General features: G+C 41.5%; 1 protein-coding gene across 33 annotated transcripts in view; it reads left to right on the top strand.

Moving 5' to 3' along the window:
* The window catches only part of CAMK2D (calcium/calmodulin dependent protein kinase II delta), a 128,542-nt gene that overhangs the window by 58,082 nt on the left and 56,691 nt on the right, over positions 1–13,769 (top strand). For all 33 annotated transcript variants that reach the window (XM_054172589.1, XM_054172591.1, XM_054172587.1 and 30 more), the window contains one exon: positions 12,125–12,179. In XM_054172589.1, coding sequence (XP_054028564.1) covers positions 12,125–12,179 — 55 coding nt within the window. The remainder of the gene's footprint in view (positions 1–12,124; positions 12,180–13,769) is intronic.

The following is a 13,769-nucleotide window of genomic DNA, read 5'->3' as shown; positions in this document are numbered from 1 at the left end:
AGCCCATACCAGCCACCATGAAGCAAATGCTCAGGTTTGTGCTAGCTGACAATTTTAGTGATGACTGCAGCTGTCTGCTAGAGGCTGTTGGCCAGGACAGCTCACAAAAATCAGCAAAACCCTCTAAAATCTGAAGAGCTTCTTGTCTACACCTGTGTTTTCATAAGAAGAATTCTCCTGTAAACTGCTTACCATAGCAAAATGAGATTTTAACAGGGTTTTTTATTATTATTATTTTTAATAGCTGCAGGTCTGTCCTTCTCAGGGCTCAGGACTGCCAGCTTATCCTGACAGGTCCATAGCTCTGCTGGGATGTTGCCAGTACTGTCCCCTTGCATGGTAGTGGTGTGCCAGTGGCTGGTGCCAGTCTGGCTAATCTTCCTTTGTGCTCAAGGGTGAGGGGACAGAATCAGTCAGTTCCAGGTTGAGACCCCTCCTGTTAACAATCCCCTGCCTTGTGTAAGTGTTTCAGGTTCTCCTTTAGTGCTTCATTCCTTTGAATGTTTGCCTTTGAAAAGTCACACCCTCACTGGTCATTGCTAGTGTGTTGTTCTACTCCTGGACGTGTCCATCAGAGCCGTGGCACACCAAGGGGTGCTAGCTGGACTGGGCTCTTGGCTTTTCACATGCTAGCAGCCTGGCACAGAGTGAATGCTTTTACCCTGCAAATACCACTGATCTCCATCTCTGGCAATGGATAAATGTCTTGTAACTGCTCAGTTCAGTCTGGTTTTTGCAGATTCGTGCACTGAGGACTTTCTTGCTCCTACAAAACTGCTGATTCAGGAATTTTTCCAGTTGAGAGGGGTTTAATGATACCTCTGTCCTCCCAGTCACCTTCCAAATTTGGAAGTTCTTTTTTTAGTAGCTTCACCAGAGTGTTAGTATTCTCATGGACTGCCCATGGGAATGTGCTTCTAATTTTAGTTTGTCCTCTAGATGTCTGCCTCCCTTAAATACATCCAACTTCTCATCACAGCCATGCTGGGCCAAGCATGGCACTCTGCTCCTGGTACTTGTATATCGAAGATGTGTATGGCATTGTAATCAAACCCACAGCTTCTGCTCTCATGCTGCATAGCACTCATGTATCAGCAATTGTATCATCCAAGTGGTGCTTTTGAATTCTTTTATTTGTTGTGCATTTATTTACCAAGTGACCTTGAGAGTTCCTTAATTGTATTCCATCCATTTATACTTGGTCTAATATTGATGGTGTTATTGCTAGGATTATGTAGCTATGCAGCCTTGCTGGGAAAGAATTAGTTGGTGACCTCAGTCATAGCTGCAGCTGAATGGCTCACAGCTATATTCTGTAGGGTATATGATTTGAGAGTTACTGGATGTGCTAAATAAGTGGCATATGTAGAGTGGTGCTTCAGCTGCAAGTAGCAATGTGGTTTTGTGGACACGGGCTGGCTTCTAGTTCTCTGTTGCAGCTTCTCTTCATCCAAGTTTATGTGGGTTTTTACTGAGCTAATTACAACCTTACAAATGTACCCATGGGAAAGGACAAACTTGCTAATTTCCATTTATTGTGAGACTATGATTAAAAGACAATGGCAGCTTCTCATCACAAGCCTCAAGTTTGTCATCTATTAAGTTAATGTGCACTCTCTGCTCTTTGTACAACAAACCCTTTCAATCCACTTGGGATCATCATTCACTTGTAAACTCGCACATTAGGAAAATGATCATAATTGATAGTTGTCTTCAGCTCTGGTAGCATGACTTGCTGTGAGAGTTAATTGATAGAGGGGGAAACCACATTCACTCTGAAAATATTGCAGATGGTTTTGAGCCCAGCCCAGTGGATAGAGATGGAGTGGGACTATTATGGGAACACCTTGTCTTGCTGTAGCACTTTGAATCTCTCAGTCTTAATGCTTTGTTCAATTACTGAAAGCTTCTACTGCTTGCATGTGGCCTTGATGAATTGTAGAAGCATTTGGCTATATAGGTTATCTAGGTTCACTACATTTGATGCTCTGTGGATGTGAGATGGCTAAAAATGAGACCAATTACATAACCTTTTTTTTTTTCTTGAGACTTTTCAGTCAGTCTGCTTTTCCAGATTTGTAAGTCATTCAAGAACAGGTTTCTTTGCTCTTCACTGTAACCTGTGGCATAGGGAAAAGATTCAAGGGCTTGCTATCTGGTTTTGCTGTTGTTGAAAAGCTGTGATAGAGTGGTACTAACAGAGATGCAGACACCAGCTTGTTTAATGCCAGTTTGGATCTCTCTGCACCGTGGCCCCATCTGCAGTAAAGACATGCCCTAGGAAATATGCTGTAACTATAACAATTACCAGTGGAAATATCTATCTGTAGTTGTTGTGTGCTACCTCATGCCCTGATAGGAGAGGGAGAAGTGGTAGCAGAAATTCTTGTACAAAGGAAACATCTTGAACTGGTGGAAGTTAATTAGAACTGAATGAATTTGGCCTGAGTTTTCTGAAAGTGATTGTTACTAAAGGTGTCTTAACACAGTGCTAATTGCTTTGAAAACTGTCTAAAGCTGCTAACTGCATGCTTTGCTGCGTTATGAGAGCTTCTAGTAGAGCTGGAGTGGCATTTCTTTTCTGTGGCACTTCTTGAGTTATGCCACAGGAATACAATTTTCTGCTTTCCTTTTTGTTTAAAATATTTAAAGCTGGTTGACTTTGTTTTCATAAGCTGATGCCTTTTATGAAAGCCTCAAGGTATTTAAAGGGAAGCATTTAAAAAATAAACAAGCACAGTTCTCTTGAGTGGTCATTGTATAAATTGTTTATATATCTCTTTAATGTATTTCAAGAGAAGAAAGCCAAGAAGGGAGGCTGCGTCCTGATGATTACAACTCCCCAATATCCAACTTTGTGGACTTGCAGATCCTACATATTAGTTATGTAAGATGAGCTTTCAATATTGGTGAGCACTATAAACATTAAAAGTGACATAGTGGGCTAGTCTGTCTGAGATTTTAGTTTCTTGTGATGCATCAAGAGCCTAGCTGACAGCTTTGTTCTTCCACAATTACATTTAGTAAAAGTCTCTCTCAAAAAGATAATGAACTGTAGCTTTCCAGCGGGGCTTAACAGACTCTTTTGCTTGTCTGATTCAATTCTGTGAGCTAGATTAATTTTTTCATTTAATCTTTTTCCATCACTTCAGTTTCTTTAGCTGCTAAAATTCTGTATAGCACTTCATTTACTCTGCTTTGGTAAGACTTCACCTGCAGTACTGCATCCGGCTCTGGCACCCTCAACGCAGGAAGGACGTGAATCTGATGGAGCACGTCCAGAGAGGGGCCACAAAAATGATCAGAGAGCTGGAACACCTCTGCTGTGAGGACAGGCTGAGGGAGCTGGCATTGTTCAGTCTGGGGAAGAAAAGGCTCCAGGGAGACCTAATAGCAGTCTGCCAGTACCTGAAGGGGGCTACAAGAATCGTAGAATCAATAAGGTTGGAAAAGACCTCAGAGATCATCAAGTCCAACCTATCACCCAACACCTCATGACTTCAAGTGCCACGTCCAGTCCCTTTTTGAACATCTCCAGGGATGGTGACTCCACCACCTCCCTGGGCAGCCCAGTCCAATGGCCAACAGCTCTTTCTGTAAAGAACTTTTTCCTCACCTCGAGCCTAAACTTCCCCTGGCACAGCTTGAGACTGCGTCCTCTTGTTCTGTTGCTGATTGCCTGGGAGAAGAGACCACCCCCCACCTGCCTACAACCTCCCTTCAAGTAGTTGTAGAGAGCGATAAGGTCTCAAGAAGGCTGCAGAAGGACTGTTCCCGAAGGCCTGAAGTGACAGGACTAGGGGCAGTGGCTTGAAACGAAAGAATAGATGATATACATTGGATGTTAGGAACAATTCAAACCATTCTATGATTCTGTAACGAACCTTGGCAATTGATGAGCTGCCCAAGCATTGTGGGAATTTCATTGTCACTGGTCTGTAAAGACTTGCTTTAACACAAGAGCCAGACCCTTCTTTTACACAGATGAAGCGAATGACATTCCCTCCATGAAAGTACGCTCTGTGATTTTCGAAACCTGTTCATTTTAATTCATGTAACATCTCTGTGTTACAGCTTGTCCTTTTATTAGTTAACACTCCGTGAAATTCTGGTGGAGATTGTCATAATTCCTCTTCTTACATCTTCTGATGAATGCTAAAATGGTTAAAAAATATTAGTACTCAAAGCATCAGCACTGGCAGCTGAGACATCAGTTTGCTCTTAGCAGAAATTTCTGTCAGGCTTTCTTTTAATCCATGCAGCTATCCTCATAAGGCTAAATCTGATGACATTTGTAAGGCTTTTTGTTACCTTGTAAAAAAATCTTGTTAAAGTCACAAAACCAGGGCTTTAACTGCAAAGAGGAATTAGCTCAACCTCAAATACACAGCTCGAGTAAACAACACAATTATGTGCTAAATGAAGATGTAAAGATCCCGGTGTACACTAGAGTACTCTGTTCTGGTTTTTTTAAACAGCCACATATGATTTTGCTGGGTTTCATATATGAATAATTAAAGGTGTGTAACTCCAGCTGTTCCCTTTAACATTGGGGATGTAGGATCTGATTCCGCAGTGCTCTTCTCTGTGTGTCTGCACGCATAAAAGCACACACACCTGTGTTATGGTGCACTGAAAGGCAGCAAAAATCTGTTGGTTGTAAAAAAACAGCAGAGTTATCATAGCTATCTTCCCTGGAGACTCCTAACACAGATGATATGTTTTGGAATACCTGCTTGCTTTTTGCTTTTTTAATTAGTTAATTTTATTTGGGGTGTTTAGCAGCTGGATTTCAGTTGTTTAGGCTGGATCGATTTCTGTCTTTTAATTGTTGTTTGTTAGCACTTGGTGCTTGAACTGCAGGCAGGAGCTAGACCTGAGGGTCTGTCTGTGCCTATGCAGACATCACTGCTTAAGGCTTGAGAAGCTGATGAGGCTTTTTAGGGCATAGCTCAATAAGCCTCCTCTGATCACAAACCATTTTTTTCTGAAACATTCTTTTTTCCCTCTCTCCCTGATGACCTGTTCAAACTGACAGTCTTCATCCAGCAAGAATCTCATCATGACAAGAGAGTTGGTACTTTGAGGCCATCCGCTTTGACATCAGTACCTGGATTGACTTAGTCTTACCGTAATATTTGATCTTTTATCTCCTTTGACAAATAGTTGGGTTTCTGGCTGTGTGGCAACGATCTCACCAGAGCCAACAGCTTGGCAAACTGAACTCCAAGCATGCAGTGCTGGAAGGATTTTGCTGAAGGCCATGACTGTAACTATTCCTGGCATTTCATCAGAACACAGAAGGTTGTTGTGTGAGAGCCTTGGTGGGGGAGGGTTCTGGTCACAAATGAGTATTTTTAGAATATATGGCATTTTGTGCATAGTAGTTAACACTTACTGCTGCAGTGCCTTGGGGACAAATGCAGTCTTTCCAGATATTAAATTGCCTAATTATTTTTCCTGTCATTTTTCATTACACCAGTACAGATGCAGATTAGTAGGTGGTTTTTTTCTCAAGTTGTTGACCCTAAATAACCATGAATTTACACTGCAATAAAAAGTTGTTTATCATTTGAATTCATTTGTAGGTTCTATAGTTTGTATTCACAGTTGCTGAGTACAGACCTGTTAGCAGCATGCACAGCACTGCTGACTTGCATAGAGTCATGTAGTGATAGTGACTATTGCAGTGTGCCACTTGTGTATTTAGGGGGGGGGAGGATTGTTTTCATAGGCATGCAAAGCATTACTCTATCTGTAATGTCTTTCAGAAGTCAGCTGCCCTTAAGCATTGCTACTGTACTAATCCTACCAGATTAGCCTCTAAGTATTTCAGATTGTTAGGTAATGGCTCTTTTATTAATATTTGCAAAGTTCTTTTCTGCTGTAACTGAGCAGCTTTTTTTACAGAAGGCCCCAGGCTTTCGTGGTCTCAGAAGAAGAGCATAGTACCTGAGGAAGTGTAAGCATTAAGGAGCAATCTCAGCTTTGATGGTACTGCCTAAATTTCTGACTCTGTGCTCTTGAGATGGGAGCAGGGGTAAAAGGTCACTTCCCTGCACACAGCAGCATCGCTTATCACCCCTGGCAGGAGCCAAATGCTGTTCTGTGACTTGGGCATTCTTCATCATGTGGCTCAGCAGATGCAAGAGGACCTGAGCTCCACAAAGCTGCCAAATCTGCTTCACTCCATGCAGGGGGTACATCTGCCTGGTCTCTTCTTTGGTCATGTATCAGCTTTCAGCTACCTGACTTAGAGACTGGACATTGGTCTGTTAATGGTAACAGACTTGAGTATTTATCCAGCTGTCTTACTAGGTTTGACTGATATTTAAAAATGATGTTTACATGGAGCTCTCCAAGCTGCACCAAATGGGAGCTGTAGCTACAGCAGTAACTGCAGCATTGCCTTAAACGGGGTTAGTTTGTACTGAGTTTGATGTCTGGAGGCTCCAGTCCTGGCTGTTACGCAGTTCTGTGTGTATGATGTCTACCTTGGGATCCACAGCATGTTGGCATCTAGACTAAAAGCTGTAGGGTGAATTTGAGTATGGCCTCACTACTAAGACACTGCTGAAGTGACTTCTGCACTGGCACCCATGGGAGTTTCTCATGGAGTTCTAGCAGAGCTTTTTTTCCCCTCTTTACTTAGTGGAACAGGAAAGATGACAAATAGTGACTCTGCAGGAAGATCTGAGTCCTAACAGTGCTGAGTCACTGCAGACCTTCCACTTCTTAGCCACCCAGCCTTGCTGAGCATGAGGCATTCTTAGTCAGAGATGAGAGAGAAGAAAATGCTTATAGACATGTGCTTTGAAATAGAAACTCGAGTAGTTAAATTATTGTTAAAATACCTTTGGCTGGGGTTTTTGTTTGGGTTTTGTTTGTTTGGGGTTGGTTTTGTTTGTTTGTTTGGGGGGGTTGTTTGTTTTGGGGTTGGTTTTTTTGGGGGGGTTGTTTGTTTTGGTTCTTTTTGTTTGGGGGGTTTGTTTTGTTTTGGAGGGATTTGATTGTTTGTTTTAATAAGAATGATCTGCATAAGATCTATGTGAATACTTTACTACACTTTTGGAAGTGAACAGAGGGAAGGCAGGTCTGTCCATTTTTCACTCTTACAAACCCGTTTTAATCCTGTACTACTGACAAATGACCCCTACAACTTCCTAACAGTGCACTAATTTGAGACATCTAGCTTCACAGTCAGAGGATTTATGCTCCTGGGAGTCCACAGACCTTAATTTTTAGCACTGAGGGGAAAATGAGTGACTTTAACTACATTGCTGTTAACTGTGTTATGCCTTCGCATGCTCTATTTATAAGCAGCATGAGCAGAATGGCATGGAAAAGCCCTTCCCTAATGAGCAGCACTCCTGCAGTTTGACATCTCTGAGCACGTTCATGCAGCTGCTGTACTGACCATGGACTCAAACTTCTGTTTGAAGTTCAGTCTTCTCAAACATTTTGTCTTTGTAATGGGAACTAATTCAGCTACCACATGTATTAAAATTATCACCTCAGCGCTTGCACAACAGTAAATATTTTAGGCAGTAGTTTTAGCTTTCTCTAGATAGCTAAAAATAGCTTTAGATATCTTTATCCTAAAGAATTTTTAATCCAGCTTCTGTCTACTATTTGACTGTTGTCTCCTTACCTGGAAGAATTTGATTTTCATTGAAAATGCATAGAATACTATTGGGTTTTGTTTGGTTTTCTTCTTTCAAAGCAGAACTTGAGAAAGCTGAAGCGGGGTTGCTTGGCCATTATATCAGGCTTTTTTCTGTAGAATAGACATAAAATATTACAGTTCAGCACCAAAAACTCAAATAAAAGAGATAATTTTACTTTTCTATCTTACTGGAGCTTGTCCACTCTAATGGCTAAATACAGAGCTAATAAAGCTGATGGGAGTTGACCCTTAAATCATTCTAATGCTTATCACAGAGTGGAGTATTTCAGATGAAAGTCAATGCTGAAGCCAAAGGGATATTCCTGGGTTTTTTGTGGGGTTACAGTATTACTCCAAAAGAGCAAGATGTGAGCTCCCTGGATTCCTATCAGGTGTTTCAAGTGGTTTGCTGAAGAGCTACAACTTGTCAAACACCTTCCCAGTGACCCACTGGAGGAAAGTCACCATAGTGCTACATGAGGCAGGAGGGATAAAATAATTACTCTGATGTCTTTTCTGCTGTATAATGTGTTTGGTCATGACAGCATTCATAAAACAGCTAAGCCAAGATAAGCATTTGCCAAAAGGCAGTTTTGATCTCCCGTGGCCGCCCCAGCCTGTTTTCCTTTCCAGGGACAATCAGGGGCATGTGAGCCTGATTCAGAAGTTTTGTCCCTTCTCACTTCTATGATTCAGACATTTGGGAGGAAAGAAGAAGAAATAATGTGATCCTTGAAGAAGATATCCCCATGGATGTGTCAAACTAGAGTTTGACTAGTATGGAAATAACCTCACCAGGCTGAGAAGAAGCACCACCACCCGTCATCTCAACTCACAGTCCTTTTCTAGTGGAAAAAGGAGCTGTGGTTCAGGAGTGACACTGAACAGAGAAGCCTCTTCTAGAGAAAGATGTGACAAGGCAAGGCACCTTCCATTTCAGGCAGGCAGCAAAGCTGTAGAAGCCCCTTCACGTGGGGCTGGGCTGAGCTGCTTGGTAACAGGGCTATGACAGATGCTTCCATCCAAGAGAATGTGTGCTCTTGGCTCTAGTTGTGATAAGCTGTGTGATGTTGGGCAAGATATTGCTCTTCTTTTGACACAGTAGAAACAAGCTGCTGTTCTGTATGGAGCAGCTGATACCTACATGGATTAACTTTAACTGTGTCTGTTTGGAGGTACAGGGGGTCTGTGCTGCCTTGAACTAAAGGCAGCAGTCCAGCTTGCTCTTCTCCTACAGGTTTGTCACTTCAGGGTCACAGTTTTAAGACTGTGCCTTAATGACTGTAGGTTCATGTTGACTTCATTCTTACCTTGGAGATGGCTTTCTCATAAACACGTGTAGGAACAGCCTTATGTGTTTAATTAATAGAGCAGTAATTAAAGAACACTGCCCTTTGCTTCACCTGGTTGCTAGAAAATCCACACTGGAGTGAGCAGTAGGAGTGAACCATGGAAACTGAGCAAGTATGTGTGTGAATATAGGCTGTGGACTTTTTTGTAGCCACAAGCCAAGACTGGTTTTAGAATCGTAGAATTGTTTCAGTTGGAAAAGACCTCTAAGATCATTGGGTTCAACCATCGATCTAACAGCAGGGCCATTAAACCATGTTCTGAAGTGCCATATCCACACATTTGTTTTGGACATCTCTAGGGATGGTGATCCCACCACCACCCTGGGCAGCCTGTTTCAGTGCCTAACCACTCTTTCAGTAAATAATTTTTTCCTAATGTCCAGTTTAAACCTCCCCTGGCACAACGAGGCCATTTACTCTCATTCTATCACCTGATACAAGGAAGAAGAGACCACCCCCACCTCATTCTGACCTCCTTTCAGAGAGTTGTATGGAGCAATGAGGTCTCCCTTCAGCTTCCTCTTCTCCATACTAAACAATACTAAAGTAATATTTTGAATGTGGCTTTAAGTTCTGAACGTTAAGATTTATTGCTTAGTATTAATTTGCTAAAGATGTTTCAAAAGCCTGAGTTGTTTTCCATGCTTCAGAGCTCTTTGAAAGCAGTTGGCAGGCAATGTTCTGCCTCACCAGAAGTATCTGGTAGTTCTCACTATCTGTAGATGATATGAGAAATCGAATGTCAGGGCTTCTGCCTGTTGGAATATAATGCTGTTAGCAAGCAGCGAGGAGAGCGATGCTGCTTTGAATTAAAAAAGTTTTCACATAAAACCCAGGCTTTGAGTTGTTAGGAATCTATTTCAGCAACAGGCACTTTCTGGCAAGAGGCTTCATCTGCTATGTGTTAAATCTTTAAAAATGTAAAACTTTATTTTGGAGAGGTGTGTGGAAAACATACAAGCTGCACTCCAGAATTTGCTGTTTCAGGGTTCGGTTGCATCTCTGTGACATACCACAGGGTCTCCACTAGATCCTGTTTCAGAGCATTCATTCATGAGTAGCGTCTTTGATGCTGCTGTACCAAGTAGTGGGGTCAAAAGCCAGATATTTTAGGGGTCTCTGTTTTGAGCTGGAAGTGTCAGGATACTGCTCGAGGCTGGTACTTGGTGTCTCATCTCACATTTTGTTTCTTTTAATTTTGGGGCTATTGAAATCTCAACACAATATGAAAATTAATTTTGGTTTGGGGGTTTGGTGAGGGTTTTTTGGCAGCAATGTATTACCCTTGTTCTTTCATGCTCAAGGCTTGCACTTTGTAAAAACTTGGCCAAATCTAGAATATAGAGCTAGCCAAACCCACAAATTCTGATCTAGACCCACTTGGCTCTTCTGAATCATCACGAGCTCTGGGCAGTGAGTCAGCCAAGAGCTGGTTTTCTCCTCAGTATTGTGTAAACACAAGATGTTTCCCTGGGCTAAATATTATTACGTTAAAAAGTCATGTTTATTTGATTTTATTTTTTAAAATGTCATGCATGAAAAATGATTAATACATGAAACTACCAGCTGGGGAGATCTGCAAAGCCTTTCCTTCTACACTTTCTTCATCAGCTCAGTTCTGAACATGAAGCAATTGTAGGATGCCCTGATTTGTTTGTTTGTTTGCTTGCTTCTATAAGTGATTGTGATTTGGATCAAACTACTGACAAAGCTTCATGTATTGTGGGCAAATTAGCTTTGGCAATTGCCATTTCATTTCAAGTAATTAAGAAAAACCACAGGACTTAATTCACAGTTCTATCATGATGTGATTTGAATTCTTACAATTCAAAATGAAGGTTCTGCAGCTGACTGGAGCAATTTGGAGGAAAGCTTTGGATATGGATACGTATGTGGCTGTAAACATGCAGTGGAGTTTTAGTCATTAGGATGCTGTAAGGTTGTCAGCTGTGGCAAGCCCTGGAAAAGCTAATGACTCTTTTCCAGACATCACATCCTTTTGCTTCTGGCAAGTAATCTTACATCTTTTCAGGAATGGCTCTTCATGGTGGTTTCATGAGCAGCAGGTACCTCACTGAGCTGTTGCACCCCCAGGCAGGCTCTGGTGTCTGTAGATCTGTCTGGGCACCCATAGCTCCATGATGGGCAGTCCCAGTCCCCTCACTGAAAGACCACCAGTCCTCCAGCTCTGGTGTTGGCTGCTACTGTGGAAATTGAGCATAGGTTGACAGGCATCAATCTGCCAGTAGATTTCTGTCTTTGTAACTCATTGTAACATTCATGTGATTGAAGGGGATGGCAGGTAAGATTAGAAGGAAACAGAATCATAGGATCCTATGAATATATATATGTAACAGAAATATGAGCAGGAATGCAGCTTATTCCTGTTTTGACCTCCACTGATTTTAGCAGTCAGGTGCTTTTAGTTTGCAGTGGTGCTTTCTCTTTCAAAATCAGCATCTATTGGCTGATTATGGAATTTGTTTATTATTCTGCTTAAATCTCTGATCAATTGTGGCTGCCTTTTTTTTCCCCTTCCTCATCTTGTTTTGTATGCAACTTGTAGGATGTAATGCTGCTGGGAAAATAGTTGCATGACATTAAGAATACTGTTCTAAGATAATACAAGCCTGGTGAAAGGGGAGTCTTTCATAGGCTGTTTAAAAGATTGATTTGAGCTTCTGCCTAGGAAGAAGGGAGTTGACTCATTAATACAATCTATTAAGATGAAGTCTGACTCTGTTTTTAGTCCTTGCTTAGTCATGACTGAGCACAAAGAGCAAAGGCAAGGTGCAGTGTGTCTGTATGTGCCTGTACATGCAGGGAGTGGTAGGAACTGGCTGCAGTGTTCTGTGGCATAGCAGAAGCAGAGCTCTTTTCAAAAGTAACTGTACAGTCCTTTGGATTATTTGGTTGTCTCACCTGATGTAACAGGATTTTTAGGATAGATAATTTAAAAACAAACAAGCAAACCCACATATGAGAACTTGCACAGATGCAATAGCAGCTCTGCAGCAGAGTTACAATCCTTCCTTCTCCAAACCCAAGACAGCTATCAAAGACATGAAAGTTGACTCATGTTTCTCTTTTGTCCCCCTTTCAACAGTGCGGCTTCATGACAGCATATCAGAAGAAGGATTTCATTACTTAGTCTTTGACCTGTAAGTATGTGGTTTGCATATGTTTAGCATGTTGGGGATGTGGTATTCAAACTTTTAGATGTCAGTACAAGTTCACAAGATAAATGCATGGCTCTAGTGCAGATGGACAAATAGATGTAGACAGAGCTGGAAGGACTGTAACACATTTGGTCATTTGCATGAGTGGGAACTGATTTGTAAGTGTCACTGTAAGAATTCCACGTTAAAAACCTTGAATAGGTCAGGCCACTGCTATTTTAATGTAAAATGTGGGTACACAAGTACCAGTTGCATGAAACTGCCAAAACTGAGCAAATACATGACTCAAAATAATTTGGTGCAAGTCAGTTGTCTGTAAAGGAAACATAAAAAAGCACATGGAAGAATATTTCCTCTGCAGGAAATCTCCACTGCTGGATTCAAAGGTAAGCTTGAGTTTCCAAGAGGGAAAGACTCTCTCAGTGTTTGATTCACAATTTGTATCTTGCTGATAGTGGAGGATGTCCCTGCTGACTGCAGGGGGGTCAGACTAGATGACCTTTAGAGGTCCCTTGTAACCCAAACCATTCTATGAGTAGTTAGGAATTGCCTTGCAAAACTGACCAAGATAAATAAAATCACATAGTTCAACTGCAGATTTTTCCAGGGCACTTTATGATTTTTGACAAGCAACACCCCCAGCCCCTACATGGTTTTGGTCAGAAGAATATGTTTTTTCCCCTAGAAATGTGAAGTAGCTAATTTCTAAGCATATAAACAATGTGCATTCAGCATAAGTAAGATACAACCTGGATCTTCCACAGTCAGTTGTGTGCTTTCATGTTCAGGTTGCATTTCTGCTTTAGTTTCTGACATACTTTTTTTTAAAGAAACCTGCAATCACTTCTTCAAGACCAGATTTCAGACTAGCAGTGCAAAAATAGTACATAGTCTTTCTGCAGGGAGGGCATTCAGAGTTCAGTACTCAAATCCTAACTGGGCTTAACAAGAATTTGTATCAGATTTGTCTGTATCCCAGGTAAGTGCTCTGCCTGCTGGCTTGGAAATGGCCCTAAGGCACAACATACATGCTTGTTCTCTGACATGCACTGGGGTTTGCTTCACTTTGTTTTTCTGTTTAAAGGCCAGAAAGGAAATCTTTCTATGTGGAATTGGAAAAAATCAGTCCTAAAAGTTTCCAAGAAGTGCAGGCAGAATTCTTAGTTCTAGAGACAATAGCCCTTTATAAACTGGTTGGATTTGAACTTTGTGTTGTTCTACTGTGCTGTTAGAACCTACAGCCTACTGTAATTGCAGTTAGTCCACGTCTGCCTTAAACTGAATATATAATGCCAGACATATCCCAGGAGATTATGATTGTAATATGAACTAGCAAGCATTTGAACAACTTCAAAGTTGTAGATAGTGCTATCTGTATCTCGATAGTAACAGAACAAATAGAAACCTGTACTCTGCAATAAAAATTAATACCTAACCCAAAGATACTGCCTTGGCAGAAAACCAGATTCTTCAGGAAGCATTCTGCACTGTTTGGAACTTCCTCGGATTCCCTATGAGCCCCATTCAGCACAAACACAAGAACATTCAAATGCGTGCCATTTGTGTAGAGTG

The sequence above is a fragment of the Dryobates pubescens genome, chromosome 24, assembly GCF_014839835.1.
Source record: "Dryobates pubescens isolate bDryPub1 chromosome 24, bDryPub1.pri, whole genome shotgun sequence".
In the NCBI taxonomy this organism is placed as follows: Eukaryota; Metazoa; Chordata; class Aves; order Piciformes; family Picidae; genus Dryobates; species Dryobates pubescens.
The sequence above is the reverse complement of the archived record's forward strand: the minus strand, read 5'-3'. Positions and strand labels throughout refer to the sequence as shown.